The following is a 20,100-nucleotide window of genomic DNA, read 5'->3' as shown; positions in this document are numbered from 1 at the left end:
TCTAATTTACAAGAAAAACCGAATCCCAGCGACAAAACAAACGCAATACCAGAACTGACAATTAAAGACCATAGATACACGAATAACGAGAGGTGGCAGATTGCATTAGCACACTCCCACACTCCCACAACTGAATGTAGTTATGTAGTTACTGCGTGTGTGTGACATCGCCCCCACGAATTATCTTATTTGACACAGAGCTCGGATAGTATAGATGCGGTTAGGAGGGAAAGAGATAGATGTAGTTACTGTTTTAATAATGCTTAGTGGTGAAATTCTGTTGTTGTTTGAAGATATGCTTATTGTTTTGTTTTTGGGTACGGTAAAGATATACACTGGCTCGTTTGTAGTGGTTGGATATGAAGAGCTGAAGGTTAAACTTCGTGAAGAGCTTTTGGAAAGACTTTCGTCCTGCATTAAATGGACAGCTGTAGACTGCCTAGCGGATTTACCGGGGCTCCGGCTCAAAGGCAGGAGTAGGAAAGGGGTGGTTTTTATTCAGTAAGAGTCTGATCCTCCCTCTCGCCTCGCTTAAGGCGGGAGAAGTCTTTGGATGACAAGAAGATTCTTGTTGAGTATATCTCTAAAGAAAAATATAGCCAATAACAATGCCCATTTCTATCACCGATTACAACTTTTAAACCAATCAACAATTCTTATTCTCTATCAAAAAAACTTGCAGCAGTTTCAATTTCCTTCTGCCACCTCTATCCCAAACTAAACTCTGCCCACCATACGTGTGCACAACACCCCAACACTTGATACACGTAAATAATGGCCGCAGTGCACTTCAATTGCATTCCAGCAATTAATTGTAACTACTCTCGTATTGTCATCAGTACTAATTGCTAACTCAATTTTTGCTCCGCTAGGGGACAATAGGGACTGACGTTGATTGGGGGTTAGGTGTGTTGTGATTTGTCGTCACTGTCAGTCAGTAATTGTGACTTTTTGGTTGGTTTTTGCATATCAACCATTTTAATCTTATGTAAGCGTCGTATGGCCAGAGTACCGTGGACATCACCTCCGCTATTGCTTTCACAGCTGTAAAAAGAGCCGACTAAGTGACATATTTGACAGAGACCTTCAAACCATTAAGAAAAGGGCGTACTCCTTTTTGAAAGGCTGGCAACGCACCTATGACTCCTCTGGTGTTGCGACTGTCCATCATCAAATGACTCCTCCCGCCTTGGGCGAGGCGGAACGCAAGGGCGTATTAGAATCTTACTGACTAAACACCACTCCTTTCCTACTCCTGCTCGTCGAGCCAAAGCTTCGGTAACTTGCAAATGTAGCAGTCTATGATTCCTCCCAGCTTAAGAAACTCTTAATAATACGATGACCCACTAATATAATTATTAAAAAGAGATGATACTATGTTCATCTAGCTCTATCTCATTTCCCCACTGACCAAATCTTCACCCAAAATATTTTGATCAATATGCCAACTCCTTTAATATGAACTCCGGACCCTCAAACTCGTTGCAATCAATTTGTGCGAACCTCAATCACTTAATTGATTCGACACATTTGGTCTTAATCTACCCATTATCATATATTTTCAAAAAACCATTCTTATTTAGATTAAAATAAGGTTCATATTCGTTTACTCTCAGTCCTGCGCTTGACTGTAACCCCTCGTATGAAAATGTAGGAATCTATTAAAATGAAAGGGTGTGATTTGCAATGGTTATTTTATTAGCTTTATCGAGATTAAATATTTTGGGGGGCAATGTGATAGTATTATACTATTGTATGTTCACGCTCTTGCTATGGTTGGGTTCGTAGTTCGTGTTTACTATTTTGGACTTGTCTGTGCTTCATGAGAAATCGTTAAAATTGTAAGAAATCAATATTGGTTTATCGGTTAATTTGATACTGTCAATAAAATTCCCGTCAAAATCAGTTCAATTATTTTAGAGATTAGCCAGAACAAATAGACACAGCCATACAGACAAAATTGTAAAAAGCCTATTTTAGTGTAGGTATGTACGATGCTTACATTAAAATAATACATGTGGTAAAAAGCGGTTATTTCTTTTAAAAAAAGCGGTTATCTGGATTTGTCACATAGTTAGTTAGACTGAGAGTAAACGAATTAGTTAGACATTATTACAAACAGACACTCGAATTTAATTATCAATCTAGTTTTAGTGGTATTTTAAACTAAATACTTCTCTTCAACAGGTGAAGGCAACGCATCACCGTTACGATGGTCCCCTCCATCATCAGCTGCCCTGGTGGCTGCTGCATTGGCTCCACCAGCGCTACGACCCTGGCTGCCGGACCCGCCCAGCAAGAAGACCAACCATTTGGGTAAGACAGGTTGGCATCGGTCATCCTCAAATTAGTTTATTAATACATGAGACAAGAAATTATCTACCTAACCAAAAAAGCAATTTTTTGGAAAGTGTCTTTGAAAAAACAATGTATCTTCGGGCGCTAAGAGATGGCACTGCTAGCAAAAAAAAACATATTTTTTCGTATAGACGGTCTTCTTATCAATGTGCGACCTGTTCTTTTGTAACCTGATTTTTGGCAAAGTTGTTTTACTAAAATACAATGTTACACAATCTATACTTCTATTATAAACTACGAATCTTGGACTTGGAAGCCTCTAAAAAGGTTGGGGTCTTCTCAATCTTCCTTCCCGTGAAAATAATTTCAAAGTCAAAGACAAAATTATTTATTTCAAAATGTGTTTCTCAGTTAGTCCTCTAGAGAAGCCATTTGCTCGTTCTAAAGTGTAGATTCCTATGGGGAAGAACGAGCAAGACACTTCATTGGTCTTTTTCAATCAGGTTCACAATTACAATACGTGAATAAAAAAAAACAATACGTTGTTTTTTTTCATTTTAGATTGGTTATTTACAAATCAATTGCGCTTACACAGCAGAGAGCACAAGTTTCCTCATACTTTTAATTGTTATTCCACAAATTAGATCGATATCTTCACTTTGGTTTCACGACAGCGTCGTATTAACCTTATCTTATTCTTCAGGTCTGATCTGCGTGGTCTGCGGTGACACGAGCTCCGGCAAGCACTACGGCATCCTCGCTTGTAACGGCTGCAGCGGATTCTTCAAGCGATCTGTCAGGAGGAAACTTATTTACAGGTTTGTTTTTATTTACATTTTGATCTTTTGTTGTTTTTAAGAGTTTTGTGGTTAGGTGTATAATGGATGTTAGGTAATATTTTTCAAAATAGCCGATTGTCGGATATCTGGCGTATTTCCTTCCGAGATCTGGATCGTATCAGAATATGTGTCAGTGAAGCCAACAGTCATTTTATTCAGACTTTGTGAAGTAAGCCTTTTTTTTAGGAAACCTTCATGGGAACCTTCTTCTTTTTTACCTCACTAAAACCTCCCCAGTAGCCGCTATCTATACCTAAAGAAGGTACCAGGTCCTTTTAGTAAATCAACCCCGGAGCCGCATCGTGCAACGCCTGTTATGACACTTCCCTAGTAAAATAAGCCCTATCTATAAATAAAATGCAGGGTTTCTCGTTTCAAAAAAGTTGTTGTAAAATCGGAGCTTGTTATCCGAATTGTTTTTCCAATTTATTTGTTTAAGCAAATATGAAAACACAAATAACGTAAGTATTTTCTTACGATACACCATCAAATACCTATCTATCTATCGAACACAATCAAACAGAAACATGACACAACACCAATACTTAATATCTAGAAGTGACAAAAAAAAATGTAAGTCACCAGAAAATTAGATCACGCAAACATAGTTATAATATTTGAACAAATGTATTAGCTATATTGCAGTATCTAGAACTAACATGTGAAACTTCTATTGCGTCATGTATTTGCGTTACATTTTCCATTTTATTTAGATCTTTGTATTCTTGTACTGGTTTTAGGAAATACTTTGATTGCTCAACTGTGTTGCCGATGAGCAATTGTTTTATGATGTGTCTTTTAAAGTCTTTATCATCGGTTTTCGCGGAATAGGGATGATGACGGGGTATGGAAATTAAAAATGTATTCAGTCCGTCAGTTAGGTAACGAAAAAATATTAGACATGTATTTTTTTATTTTGGATAACATTAAAAGTTTAGGAACGGGAGTAAATACGTAATTTCTACGTATAAAATGTACCTAGAAGTGACGTTACGCGTGATATTTCAAATAATCGATATATCTTCGAAAAAATTTGACTGATACCAATTGAGTAAATTTTACCGATAACGATACATGTTTTGGAGCTTTTTCTAACTATCGTCTTGATTAACTTAATTACTTACACTCACAAAAACAATTAGACATACAACTGATTGCCCTACAAACTTTAAATTCCTAAACCCCAAAAGGCCGGCAACGCACTTGTAAAAGTTATATCGCCACTGGTATTTCGGACGTCTATGGGCGGCGGCGATAGCTTACCATCAGGTGATCCGTCTGCTCGTTTACCGGCTTATATCATAAAAAATGCAACCACAGTTTTTCTTAATTTCATCGAATCACCAATAAATTAAAAGAGAAAGTGCTACGGTGCTACTACCAGGTCACAGCTGCGACACAATTGTACCAAAGCTGTGCCAACAACAAAACACTATCATGTTTAGTTACACTGTGTGTGTGTGTGTGAGTCAATATCTTCCACCTTATTGACATAACCTAATACTTATAATTTGGTTCAATTTTCGGAAACAAAAGAACGCATGTAAGTACATAGTGTGTCATTTTTGAGTGTGTGTTGTTAATTGTTGTTATGATAGTGATTGCTTGGGTGATTTTCCACCAGAGATGTGCTATGTAGCTGCGGTGGGAAGATGTAATAGCTAAGCTGTGAAACTATGTGACTGTTTCCACTGATCTATACATATAATAAAATCGTAGAAAAGTGCTGTCTGTACATTGAAAATAAAAATAAAAAAAATAGCAGGGGTTATTGTTATGTCGATGTCGAACCCAAAAATGTAATTAACTTTTTTTTGTCTGTTTGTCTGTTTGTCTGTTTGTCTGTTTGTCTGTTTGTCTGTTCGTCTGTGCGCGCTAATCTCAGAAACGGCTGATCCGAGTTGGATGCGGTTTTCACGAATATATTGTGGGATGCTTAAATTTACATTTAGTGTTTGTTTCATGTCAATCGGTTCATAAATAAAAAAGTTATGTCAAATTAAAGAATCACGTCGAACATTCTATGCTTATACCATTAATCTCCGCAACTATTTGACGGATTTGGTTGAAATTTGGTACAGATATAGTTTAGAACCTTAGAAAGGACATAGATATATTTTTATTTCAAAAATCAAAAAATAAAAATAAGAAATAAATTATTTATAAATAATTCTATGTCGATCGTTACACGACTTCGGTTCATGTTATTGTTTTAATTTATCGAAAAAAAGTAAATAAATAGTAAAAAGGTATGAAAAAAATAATATCAATATAATAAAACATTTAGTACAAAGAAAATGCTCTAACGGAGTATAGATAATTCTATGTCGATCGTTACACGACTTCGGTTCATGTTATTGTTTTAATTCATCGAAAAAAAGTAAATAAATAGTAAAAAGGTATGAAAAAAATAATATCAATATAATTATTTGTCTGTAGTGGTCCTGCTGTTTCGTATATTCTAAATTGGTTTCGTTGTATTTGTCAATTAATAAGTTTATTTGTTGGGTTTTCCTGGTTTTTTGGTTAAACTATTTAACGTAGGTTTAGTTTGATATCGATTATTAGTAGTTACTGTAGTTAGTTTTTTTAATAAAATTGTAAGTCAAATTTTTTTTTAATTAGATTAGATTTAAGTCGTTTCTTTTAAATTATTTAGTTTAAGCTTGGTTATTATAGCATAGAGGATAGGTTGTAATATAGTTTCTTTTTTAATTGTTATAAATTCGTAATTCGTAGCTTTCTTTAGTTTAAGTCCGTTTTTAAACTATTTTTTCAATGCCCTAAGTGAGTATACATCTATTAAATTCAAACGCAGAGCTCATTATGTTGATTTTTGAAGAGTTCCCTGGAATATCTTCCACATCTCATTTTTGAAGAGATCCCGCGAGATCGGGAACTATGTGGTTAAAACCAAAAATTTGCCGGAAGTCACTATTCCACGCGAACGAAGTCGCGGGCAAAAGCTAGTACTAAAATATGTTGCTGTTTGACGAAGATGCACAGCTCGAGTATGCGATGTATCGATAGTAGGGAAGCCATCCATAGCATAAATCCATAGGGCATATCTTTCCATGTAAAGAAACAAAACACACGCTTTGAAACTAAATAAGTTTTTATTTATAAGTACATAATTATTCAAAATAAGTAGTGCCTAAGAAAATATTATTAGCAAGAATTAGCCTTCATGCGTATGGCAGCGTACAAAATCTAGTAAGTAACTAGAAAAAACCCAAAAATCAAAACAAACATAGCATACAAAAATTATAATTACAAAATCGCAAATCGCGAACATGTTGGGAGATGAACAACACAATAGTGCATCTGGGTTGCCACGCCAAAAATTACAATAGAAAGAACAGGGAGATTTGAGCACTTGAACCCACTTAATCCATTGCACTGGCAACATTGTTCTGTAATTTTTGGTACATCTGAGACCGGAGTTGTGGAGAGGATATTTTGGGGAGCGGAGCGGGATGAGAGAAGGGGTGTTAAATGAAAATGAACTTTAATTTGTGATGATTAAGGTTTGTTGTTGATTAATTGATGTATGATTGTGATGCTTGCTAATTTGACTTAGACTTTTCTGCGTTATACGATAAATTAATATTCCGTTTTTTTTTTAACTGCATCTTCGAAAGGTTTTTCATTGTATACTACAGAAATCATATTTTTATCAGCTTAGGATATTTGCATAGGCTTAGGTTCAACCTTAGTGTTTGATATGATAGAGCTGTTTAACACAATTTTCACTAACTTCATCCTTTCGATAAATTGCAATCTTCATGTCCTTTCAAATATCATTTTTATAAGTGTCGTGAAAGAATTGACGTTGAAATTGAACAGAATCGCTATCGCTCATGCACTCTGTCCTCACCACAAGACTGCGAATCGAGGGGCATTTAAAATTCGATGTAAATTTTATTTTGAGTTTTTATTACAAGTGAACTCTGTTTCAATTACAGCGCATTACGGCTGTGATTTATAAACATTTTGCTTTTTTAAATGACAAATTGTGTTTGTTTAGTATTTCCACAATAAAAAAATATTTGGTTGTTTGTTAAATGTTCTGTAGTTTTCGAGGTAGGTATTATATAAATAATATCTACCGGCAACGTTAAAAAAGAAAGATTTATATATTTCTAAATACTAGGATTTGATTGCTCCTATGTCGTGGGTGCGTTTACAAACATACAACTTCACAATACACATGACAAGCAGACCCAAAATACCAATTTGTGGATCACACAAAGAGTTGCTCGAACCCGCTACACGTTGCACGACAACCTGTTTCCCAGCCACCGCGCCAACCGTGGCATCAATTTCCTTTTTACTCACACTTACTTCAATACAGTGTAATAAATATAAGTGAAATATTTATTTATTTATTTATAAAATCTTACCTAAAATCTATCATTACAGAGTTTTTCAATAGTTAGATCTTAATAGGAAATCTGTTTACAAATTTTAAAACAAAAAAAAAATATATTGCAATTAGAAAAAAATACATTAATTGAACAATTTATAATACCACTTTTATTTTAAAACAAATCATACACCTATCAAACTAAAAAAAATCACATTCAACAAAAAAAAATTGATCGAATACACAGATAACATTAAAAGCTGTTTAACATTTGGCTCCCCTCTTAAGTGGCGATTCAATTAATTCGCTACCCGTCCTAATGTTATTAATGTAACCCCACCCTTATGATAGATGGTCAAGTGTGACATGTGTACCGGCTTTATGATTCGCAAATTGATTTTCTGAAGATTCTTTTGTGTTGGTGAATGATTTTTTATACGATCAGTCTGTTGATGGGTATAAAATTGTCTGTGTCATATGATTTTGCTGATGAGAACATTTGGCCACAAAAGATAATTTTGCGCTTCTTAAAATCCAAATATCACATCAACAGTCTATAAGTGGCCATTGCTGACCAAAGGCTTCTTCTCACACGGAGAAGGTTTGAGCATTAATCACCACGCTTGCTTAATACGGTTGGCGATTTAGAAATTATAAGTTCTGGTTTCCTCACGATGTTTTCGTTCACTCTTAGTCAGTGGTGTCTAAATATGACGCAGAAAAAGCCAAATTGGTTCTATAGTTGGTACTTTACCGTTAGTAGGTCTGGAAGCCGCACCCCATGACTTCTTAGATTAAAAAAATACTGTCCTAAACGTAACACACATAAGTTCTTAACATAAATTAAAACTGGGACATCATAGAACTTATTATTATTACAATTCCATTTGAATTTCCTAATAAAAATAACACTACTTGACTTGCCAAGTAACATGACTTTGCTAAAGCGTTCAATTGACTAAACACTCAAAATAATAATGTAAATCTGCTCAATACCCCAAAATGTACATGAGATGTATTCAAAATACTATTCCTTATACATAACATCAAAATGCCTGCCATCTAGCGTCCAAACAGCTACTACAACTCAAAAACCAGAGTGGCGTGTAACAGGGTTCCATTCTGGGACCAGTCCCTTTTATATGGAATTGCAACAAATGTCAACGAAGCCGTAAGCCTATTACAAATGGGATTATCGGTAATGAAATATCTTTAATCTGTATTAGTTTCTGTGGTAGCAGATTTTTGTGGGGTATAGAGGTTAAGTTGTATTAGAAGATTGAGGGTTCAGGGTAGCCATCTTTAGGTTCAGCGGCAATTATTGTTTTTGGAGACAAAATGTACAAGTCTCTAGATATTATCGACGGTGAAGTACCAATGCTTTCTAACTGACGTTTTTTCGACATTAATCGAAATAGTTACTAATTTATCGAGGCCCAAGAAATGAAACGTTTCTTTCATTATTATTATGCAAAGCCACGCCTTTTATCTCCGAATGGGTAATCAGACGTGCTCATTACGGCACTTTTTTTTAATTTGTGTATTTGGACTTTTATCAGTTAAGAGGTATTAGTACTTAGCCGTTAATGTAACTGAGATTTCTCGGACGAGTTTAAATCAGCGCATTATAACAGTAAAGGTATAACTGCTTATACTACTAAGTACCAAAGCACAAACTCTAGCTGAGCTGTACCATAGGACCAAGGCAATTAATTCTGAATTTGTCGACAGATGTCAAGCAGGCACGGGGCGCTGCGTCGTGGACAAAGCTCACAGAAACCAGTGCCAAGCCTGCAGATTGAAGAAATGTCTAGCGATGGGAATGAATAAAGATGGTGAGTCATATTTTTGGTCAATGTTTATTATTTCCGTACCTGTGTTTAAGTGTGGGAGAGCCATGCTTCGGCACGAATGGGTCGGCTCGAGCGGAGTAATATGCTCTACAATTATTTCAAAGTGCTGTGTAGCTCGGTCCTATGCTACGAAGATGTAATAGCTAAGCTGTGAAGCTATGCGCCCGTTTCCACTGGTACTAAGCTATGTAGCTGTGTGAGGAAGATGCGCAGCTCTAATATGCGATGAAGCGATAGTAGAAAAGTCATCTATAGCACGTATTCATAGCACGCATTTTTCCATAATAAAAACATATTTCAGCTCAGCCCGTTTCCATAGCAACGTAGCATAGCGCGTTTCTAGTAGAAAGACACCCTAAAGCTGTACAAAGTAAGATTTATCTTTATCGTCATCAGCGACGAGATATTCCAGTACCATTTTTCAGAAGGAAATAATACGTTCTACTTAACAATGGTTCCGTAAATATTTACATTTTAAAGTCCAGCCAATAATGAGTACAGTAGTTTATACACAAGTTACCTTTTTTTGAGGGGGAAAACCAATGACTTCTCTCTCCTCGGGCGAGGCGAGAGGGAGTGTCAGACTCTTACTGACTAAAAACCACCGCGTTCCTACTCCTGCTTTTCGAGCCGAAGCCCCGATAAACCCGCTAGGTAGTCCGCAGCTCCGGACACGAGTTACACTTGTATACTAAAAATAACTATAGCAGTACGTACTTACGAGTAAATAGACCTAAATTTAGCTCCACCGCATTAACTCTAAATAATTACCGAGGCGCTTCCATGGAGTGATCACTCACACCTAACTGAACATTGATCCTTGAAACAACTCTATATACATACATTTACGTTCCGTATTTGTAGTAGTATAGATTTTTAATTTTTCGCATTTGTACGGGTTTAAATTAGAAGATTTATATCGAGTAGTTATCCAATCCTGTAAGAATATGGGGATATTGTGGAGTAAAACATAATGAAAGAAATTTCTATGGAGCTTATTGCCGTGAATGTAAGGGTAGTTGTGTAAGGAGTGAAATGATCCGTACTCGTTAAGATTTGGTATGAGACTGTTTATTATAAATCAAATCAATATAATATGTACAGATGTCATAATTACATGATCAGAATCACATGATGATCTAAAATGGGAAAGACCGTCACATTTCTAGTCGGTCCAGAAGTTTTGAAGTAATATCTAATCGTTTGAGCTTGTAATTCTATCAGTTACTTTAAATTGTCACTTGTTCTAAATAGACATCTTTGTCTTTGATTTAAGAAACAAAAACGCAGTTCAGTTGTCACACCACTGCAATATTCTTCTGCCATGTCTTTAGGAAACGGTTTCTTTAGCAACTTGTTTAATCATCTAAACGCAGTTACGCATCTAAGGCCAGTCTAGCTAGTGATGAACCACCATTTCCCACACTTTAAATCAAAGCCAATATTTGCCTAAGAAGATTAAACACAGAATAATATTCCCACGTCTGAACAAGTCTAAACATGTCATAACATTTCATAGTACTATAAAAAGCTAACAGATCTGTTATACGCGCCCTGTCGCACGCATTCAACTCAATTAACCGTGAACATATTCATATAGACAGGCCACCCTCTGATTTCATTGTCAGTGGATATGAAATCTTATTTCTCGTGAATTAGGGCTTAATTTTGCATTGTGTTGAATTTGCGAATAATTTGTTCATGTGTTGTATGTAGGTAAGGTTAATTTTTATGAGGTACTAGCTGACCCAGCGAACTTCGTACCGCTTTCGCGTAGCAATGATGCTCTACTTTATTTTGTATAGCTGAGCTATGTATGAGTCCCTATTCAATTTGAATTGGAATCTATAAATATCCTCCATATAAAAATGAATCTATAATTTCCTGATCTCACTATACCTGAAAAGGACTTCACTAATTTAAAAAAAAAACAAAATATATTTTCATAATAGTGTTTATTTCATAGGATTCAATCATTTCACTGTCCTGCAGGCGCCTTATCGGCTCTGATGACAATTTTGTGATTATCTGATGGCATGCGGTCTAATGCATCGGTCTAATGCAACTAATTCATTGTGTTGAAGGAAAAATGTTTGAAGTTGTTCATCACAATGGATCTCTTTACTGAGTTGTTGTGTGCGCAACGCTGATTGACTTCTCTTGCTGAATTGTCCATAAAATATATTTGCAAAAATGTATAGTCTTCAACAGGCACTGGCAATAAGGAACCTTTTTGATGATATATTTGAATCCCTGAATCTGCAAGAATATAAATATGTATACAGGCAATTGTATAGCAAATTGTACCACCATGTGGCTCGCAAAATACTGCCACAATACTTTACATAATTTCAAATTAAAACTACTTTTAACCTCGACATTAAACAGCCTTCCACGGCAGCTTTAGGTAGTAGGCTTTACCAAGAACATCTTGCTCATGCCACTATAAAATACAACATGTTATAAAATGTTGCTGATTAAGTCTTCGCATTATAGACTAATGTTATGTATTTGACTTATTGTTTACAAAATAAACACATCACTGACTCGACATATTTTGCACCAGCTACATGGTTTTAAAACTAAAAAAAAAACGTTTGCCATTATACTTACTTACTAAAAGTAGGCATAAAATTGTCTCGTATAGCTCTTGTTACCCCAAATGATGTCATTTGAAAGCAATTATTGTACTGCTGGATATGAGTCAAAAAATTAACTAATGAATGTAGTGAGTGAGTAGTAGTCTGGTGGCGGTACCAATGGCGTCAATTTGACTTGGCCGCTGGCGCAACACAATCCAGAGGCTTCATTTTTGAATTTCAATCCCAATGTGGACACACAATGTTCATTAGTCCAATAGCAACAATTTGCTCTAAACTGTAATCAATTGCCCAATTGCCACATTATAACTGAATGCAGCTTTGTGGGGATTAAACACAACATTTCTATCTTGATATCGATTCAGTTCAAGTTCATTTCGCGCTTCGCGTTGCTCATCAGTTTGATTTGCTCTTATATTTCTTTGACTTGCCGTATTTCGAGTTCTGCGGCCTAAGCTTGTACGTCTGGTTGATAGCATTGTTAAAAACGAAATTCCAACTGAAAATAAAAAGCTCTCATACATTTTCTGCATAACCATGTATATCAAATTGTAGTATTGTGTAGTCACCAAAAGTTACTAAAAATCAATATGAAGATGTGAACTTACCTTGATTAACAAACACTTATTAGCAAATAAGAATCTTCTTAGTCTTTAAAACTCGAAAAAATATTAAGATTATCTCTCAGAAATATTGAAAAATATACATTTAATTTTGCATATTTAAAAAAACGCACAATAGGAATGTCAATGTCATTCACACCAATAGACTATATTGAAAGAGCATCGTTTGTTCGAAAACGTGAATAGAAACTTTAATTTACACAAAATAAATTTCTGAACACACGCGTAACTGTTGATAATTTGTCATTATTTCTGAACGCACGCATAAATATTTGAGGAATTTCTATTAATGCTTAATGCACTTTTCAACATTTTCAATAGATTTAAAAAAATACAGACAATTGTTTATTCACCCTTTTCAAATAGTTTATGCATAAATGTCAATCATTATTTACAAAATTTGAATTTAGAAACAACAAATATTTGACATGTACAAATGAACATTTATTGAATCTAGCTTTTGCCCGCGACTTCGTCTGCGTGGTTTCTGGTCAAAATGCTGCCGCATGTCAGGTACTACGTAAATTACTTGAGAATATGTTACTGTTAGCATTTTTAAAGATATGTATTCCATAGAGACCACGACCGACGATTCATCATTTTATATATCATGATGAAATGATGAAAAGTAGCCAAGGTTATCTATATTATTATCCTTTAATTTCCTATATATTGCCTATCAATAAAAAAACACATTGTTTCGTTGTTATATTCCATAAAAAACATTCGTGCAAGCATAACCTCAACACAAACAGGGTTACTTTCGCATTCATAACATTAGTATGGTAGTAGGGATATTGGCGATTTAAATAAGAATCGAACGCGAGTGAAGCCACAGGCAACGTATTAACGAAAATGACGAATTTTCAAGCAAACATTAATCTCCTCTATCAAGCATTCTACGCCTTCTACCCTTTTTATTAAAAAGTAGCCTATGTTCTTTCGCTCCTCATTAAGTGTCTACATAAATACAAAATTTCACTGTTACAGCTTTAAAAATGACGAATTTCTATATGACCATTCATCCCCTATTTTTACCCATTCTCCGCTATTTTTATGCAATAAAAAGTATCAAGTAAGGTCTGTATCATTCTATCTCAGTACCAAATTTCATCAAAATCGGTTCACTGGTTTAGGCGTGAAAGCGTAATTACAGACAGACAGAGTTACTTTCGCATTTATAATAGTAGTAGGGATTCTGTGCTCCAAGTCTCCAACGCACACTTATCCAATAGCATTTGTTTTTTAGTATCCAATAGTATTTATCCAATATGAACTTTATCCAATAGAAATAAAGCTTAAATTGACTCTACGTATTAGTTAGAAAACGTTTGTATGGGATAAAGAAAAGGGCTGTTTTTAGGGCTTTTCCGTCAAGTATTTGATATTTTCTCGCCGTAAAAACCATCTTTGAACTTCGACGAATATTATAAAAAAAGAATTAGCCAAATTGGTCCAGGCGTTCTCGAGTTATGCGCTTACCAACACTTTTAGCGATTCATTTTTATATATAAGATTTAAGTAATTATTTCTGGATGATAATGAAGATAGAATTGAAATGTTCTGAGAAAATATACAATTAAATCCACTTTCAATAAACTGTAATAGATAGAACCGATACCTTAAAAAGACACACGATACACAATTTCACAATTGATGCTTTTAATGAAACCGCAAAAAAAAACACTCTAATACTTTAACCGAACCGAAAGTCTTAAACTCAGTCAATCCAAAAACACTCCAATAACCACCAAAAAATACCCAACAGAAACTTAAAACAGCAAGAGATAGAAGGGTTGAGGATAATAGAGACGGTCTTTTAGACCACGTGGCGGCACGTGGCGACACTACGGCGTATACAAATTATGGCTTAGCAGTTAAAAGTATAGTTTTTATTGTGGAAACTAAGTCGTGCATACGTTTGTTAGTTTAGGCCATGATTGGTTCCAGAAGAATAGATGTGGTGTAAAAATTTAAATGCTAGCGATGGGTTGGTAAAGGATTTTTTTGAGAATGGTGATTAGGAAGGATTAGGGGTAAATGGTTGTGTAGTAAGATGTTGTTTATTTATGTAGTTTTCGGTATATTTTTTAAGAAAACAATATTGCATATTAAAATATAAGTAAATCACGAAAGAGAAAAAAAAATTAATCACTAAAAATCCAGCCATTTATAAAACTTACAAAATCTCTGACTATGAAAATTAAAAATCTATGTCGTCTGTCAGTTAGGTAATGAAAAAATATTGGACACGTGTTTTTTAATTTGTCAAATAAGGTAAGAATTAATTTGTCAAGTAAGTAGAAACAAAAACGTCAATTCTACTTATAAAACTTACTTAGAAGTGACGTCACGCGATATTTCAAATCAATATATCTTCGAAAATACCTGTCTTTCAAATAATCTATGTATAAGACGGACATTAATATAAAAATTAATCATCTTATTGTTCAACTACCAAATCATCATCAACACCTATACACCTATTACCCCTAAAACACACTCCTACAATCCTCAACAAGCGGGAGGAAACGCCCGGGTGTCATCACTGTGAGGACCGCCCGGAGGACACGGTAGAACATACGGTGGCGGTGTGCCCTGCGTGGGCTGAGCACCGCCAAGTCCTCAGGGATGTGGTCGGCGACGGCGACCTCTCGCGCCCGGCACTGGTTCAGGCCATGGTGCGGAGCGAGAGGGACTGGGATGCCGTCTCCTCCTTCTGCGAAGTAGTCATGCTAGCTAAGGAGGAGGCGGGGCGCGTGAGAGAACAAACCTCCTCACGCCCCAGCCGTCGCGAAAGACACTCCGGGCGTAGGGGATCCCGAGACGATCTCCGGCCACCGTAAGTGCGGGCCTGCGGACGGCGAGCAAGGGTAGCTCACCGCCCGAACAGAACCAGACCCGTGCGTGCGGCGCGTCGCGTTCCGCGCGCGCCTCAAAGAGCCATCAGACCACCACAGATGGGGCCCAACAGGGCTGATGCCTGATCCGGAGCTGCGGACTACCTAGCGGGTTTACCGGGGCTCCGGCTCGAAAAGCAGGAGAAGGAACGGGGTGGTTTTTAGTCAGTAAGAGTCTGACACTCCCTCTCGCCTCGCCCAAGGCGAGAAAAGTCATTGGATGATTTTCCCCCTCAAAAAAAAAAAAAAAAAACAATCCTCAACAAATTGCTTACTTAGTCTCCCAAATCTGTAACCAATTTAGTTCACACATTACCGTCACCTTGCACCCTTTGCCCCACAGCGATATGTCCTATTGTTACATCTGCTACTTGTTAAGGCACAATGGATTCTGTCACCAATTTGTGTATGGTGTCATTATTATTAGGGATAGTTACATGTAATGCCTCTTTTAATATTGTTGCTGTCATGTCCAGAGAATTGATGTTAATAGGTAATTGTTTAATGTAAGTAAGTGATGTTTGATTTTGTTTTACTTTTTTATTGGGTACTTATTATGAGGTTATTTTTTCTTTTAATTCGGCATAGTTGATTTTGTTTGTTTTTTAGGCGCGAGTGTGTTATTTTAAGTGTTTGATTATTTTATTATTCCTACAAACATGTTATTTGTATTGAGCATTACTTACAAGCGGTAATCATTATTATAAGAGAAGAAAATACTTAATCAATCAATTTTTATTGGAACATAGATCAACAACCTTTATAAATTAATAATTTACTACATAATATACTTGCAAACACATAGCTTCGTGTCGAGAAATAATAAAGTAGGGGCGTGAAAAGCTGCAGGGGTCACTACTCACTACAAAATTTAAATAAACTATCCCATCACAGAAGACCGCAAAGAAACAAAATTAAATGCAAAACATTCACACACTAACAATAACTACCACAAAGCTAAACCATTCACAGATCACGTAATGCCCTAAAGCTGAATCTAATAAGGCGAAACTCAGTACACACCCACATTTTAATGAGTGGGAATCCGCAAAACAGATAATTAAGGAAAAACTACAAAGCGATCGCCCTCAGGCGGCCAAACTCGCATTCAAATGAGCACCCTTCGTTATAAAATGGGATGTTTAACCGCGTGAAATGCAACATTTAATAATTTCAACGTGCACTCTAGTTTGGTCTCGTCATTAGTGTAATTTTGTGGATAAAGCGATGTTGAATGAATTTGTTTTAAGTGTTTTGTTTGATGTTATTATTATTTTTTATTTTCACATATTACATTTGCCATTACAAATCGTAGATCTAATTCCACAAAGTAATTTGATATAAAATTAACTTCTTTACACGGAAAAAAATATACCTACTTATATTCTATTAATAACATTATACATATACATTGGTATAAAGAATCATTTGAAGCTATTTCATATTCATTTATCTAGAAGTATGATTGAACAAGGTTTAGATTCTCCTGCCTAATTCGCGATTAACGTTTATAAAATAAACACGTAAAATGATCAATTCTTAGAGATTGAAAATGTCAAAGAGTATCTGATACATTCAATTTTTTCTTTCATTCCCAGATTTGCATGGATACTACACAAGATACAGTTCGTATAAAACATACTATATTAATACAAATACATAGACAGAAACATAGGAACTCGTATTTATTGTACAGCCATCCCAATTAGTTTAAACAATGTTCTCTCAATAAAACTTTGAAATTAAACCAACACTCATTAATTAAATCATGCTGTGGAACACTGAGAGGCTTTTGACAAGGTGAACGTAACACACCATCCGAAAATAATTAGATTGTCGCGTCGACATCTCAAAGCGTAACGAAATTACACTTTCCTTTTCATACCGGGGGTCCCAAAGACCAAAATAATACAAAGCTTAAAGTGATAAAAGCGTCCCCGTCTGGCGTGCCGCAGGGTACAACGCCGGGCCCGCCCTCGTTACTACCTTTATCTTTTTGACACTTTCTTTTCTCGCGCAAATTGGATCACATTTTCATTGTTCGTTGTTCATGCGTTATGGTAATTTTGTAATGGATGTTTCTGGCTTTTATTAAGTTTATGTTCAGGAGTTTTGATTGATTTTGTTTTGTTAATTTCGTTTTGACTTTTCTTTTGCATTTAATTCTTGTTTTGGGGTTTTTGTGATTGTGGATATACGTTCTGGTAGTTAGAAGAAAGAAAGAGAGTTTGTTTTAAGGAAATGAGTATTATTACAATTAACAATATTTCACGCAAAAAAAGCTAATTAAATAGACAACAGTTGTCTCCGTTTTTTTTTTGTAGTTAGAATGAAACATTCTATAATTGTGCGCTTCATAAACTGAAATATAGTTTTAAGACTTTAGAGAACTTTATTTGAATATTTTAACAACAACCTTTTTAAATAAAACATTGCCTCACACTAGGATTTTCTCCTATATCGTTGTCCAGCGCGCCAACCGTGTAGTCAAAATCTTGTATCTATGCTCATCGTTCTGACTAGAGCAAAACAGAAGAGAGTAGAAGGCAGCGAATTAAAGATTCATTTGTAAAATTAAATGCTAATGACGATGATTTTGTGCTTTAATCCCCGACTGTACCTTCTGTAAGCGATTGTAAGCTCGGTATTACAGGGGAAGTCGCGGTCAAAAGTGTTTTGTGTTTCTCTTTGTTTTGGGAAATCTTTTGATAATATTTTGTATGGTATGAATATTAAAGTTGAAATTTGAGTGTAGATGATTGTTATGATATTTTTTGAACAGTCGATGGATTATATTTCTTTGTTCTATAAATGGCATTGGACTGTCAAGTACATATTCTTGAGTTATATTATATAGATGAACCAGCATTATTCAGATTTGTTATTCCAATATTCTCCATACGAAGCCTTTTTCTTAGCGGGGATAATCATCCAATGACTTCTCCCGCCTTGGGCGAGGCGAGAAGAAGTGTCAGACTCTTACTGACTAAAACCCTTCCTACTCCTGCGTTTTGAGCTGGTGACTAAAAACCACCCCGTTCCTACTCCTGTTTTTCGAGCTGGAGTCCCGGTAAACCCGCTAGGTAGTCCGCAGCACTGGAACCATACGAAGCCTATAATCATGAAATTGATAACGAACTTGGACACGACAACATAAACTAATCTAAGTAGTTTCATTGTATATAGATTTCCTCCCACCTGTCCGTTTGACAAAGAGCTACCATCACATCAATGTTACCTTTGATATATTTCATCCATAAACCACCACTGCTCCCACCAGTCCGCAGACTCATACCCTAACACTTAACTGTTTATACCGAGAGTTAAATCTGCAGTAACGGACACTGATTAATGCGATTTTAATCCGCCCATAAAACCCTAAATCCAACCCTGTATTAATATCCGACCGAACTCAGAAAGTCACAAGTCCCTTTCAATCCGACAACCGAATTTCAACTTTAGATGTGAAAGGGTAAGGTTTTGTGTTGAAAGGGTGGAGTTAAGCGAATGTTTGGCTCGAATTTCTAACTTTTAAAGTGGGAGTCCAAACTCAAAAGGCCCGGATTGGGGCTAAGAGAGGAGCGATTATTCAGAGGAGGATTTGACTTGAGATTATAAAGTTTGGACTTTGGCGTTAGTTGTTTCATTAATTACATATCAACTGTTTTACTTATCAACTTTGGTATATTACATATTATGTTAGTGTTGCCGCATAAACTGTGTTTGGTTACGTTGTTTCAAATAATGTTTTTTGAACGCAATGAATATAAAACAAATGTACTACAAACTAAAAGGTTTTATTTAATAAAAAAGAGAATATCATCAATAGTATTCACAATTCTATTGCGTGGTAGTTTGAAGTAAGCGCCGATATTAAAATTTTATTTTATTTAATCCAAATTACACCTGTCAAACGTATCCTTTTATGAAGAGGATATCAGTAATCCAGCAATAAGCTGTCACTGGCTTTCAATGACTAAGATAAAGATTAAATCTGATATAACGTGTGGTCTAAAAAGCAGATCTACGCAAGACACAATGTGTTTTCTATTGTGTCTCATATACCGACAGATGAGAGGTTAAACGATGCATGGTAACAAATCGATAGTGCTTCTAATCTATATGGTGAAATAAAAACGTAAAGTTTTTAGTCGAGTAGCTAATATTTGGTAGCTCTATCTCGCTTCGATTTTAGGACAGAGCTGTGCCAAATAGCGAGTATTTAGTCAGTCTCTTTACCTACTAAATACCCGCTATTCGGCTTCAATACTAGCATAGTGCGAACTGAGCATAAAAGTGATTATGTGATGTTTGTGTGCTAGGATAGGTAAGTATGTATACTACGTACTTATGCACTTTTCTTATTTCCTTTTACAATAGGGAACCTTTGTTTTATAATAATGCATTCAGTATATCAAAATTTTGCATCTGTATTACTCGCCACCCTTACCTACCCACTGTAAATATTGTTTTCAAGTATATTTTGTTTAAAGTCCCCACACGTCCTACACATTATCGCTGAATTGCGGGCCACAACCTCATACTCCACGCTCCATTGGCTACATTCAAACAAAATTGATCCTACCCATCATAAAAATACAGTTCAAATCCCCTCGCCATT

At 35.7% G+C, this 20,100-nt stretch overlaps 1 protein-coding gene across 1 annotated transcript in view; it reads left to right on the top strand.

Moving 5' to 3' along the window:
- The window catches only part of LOC118279126 (photoreceptor-specific nuclear receptor), a 39,760-nt gene that overhangs the window by 6,416 nt on the left and 13,244 nt on the right, over nt 1-20,100 (top strand). Inside the window, exons 3-5 of the mRNA XM_050698495.1 lie at nt 2,188-2,316; nt 3,002-3,116; nt 9,235-9,338. Coding sequence (XP_050554452.1) covers nt 2,188-2,316; nt 3,002-3,116; nt 9,235-9,338 — 348 coding nt within the window. The remainder of the gene's footprint in view (nt 1-2,187; nt 2,317-3,001; nt 3,117-9,234; nt 9,339-20,100) is intronic.

Source organism: Spodoptera frugiperda, chromosome 14 (genome assembly GCF_023101765.2).
Source record: "Spodoptera frugiperda isolate SF20-4 chromosome 14, AGI-APGP_CSIRO_Sfru_2.0, whole genome shotgun sequence".
NCBI classification, from domain to species: Eukaryota; Metazoa; Arthropoda; class Insecta; order Lepidoptera; family Noctuidae; genus Spodoptera; species Spodoptera frugiperda.
This window is presented reverse-complemented; position numbering and strand designations above follow the sequence as displayed.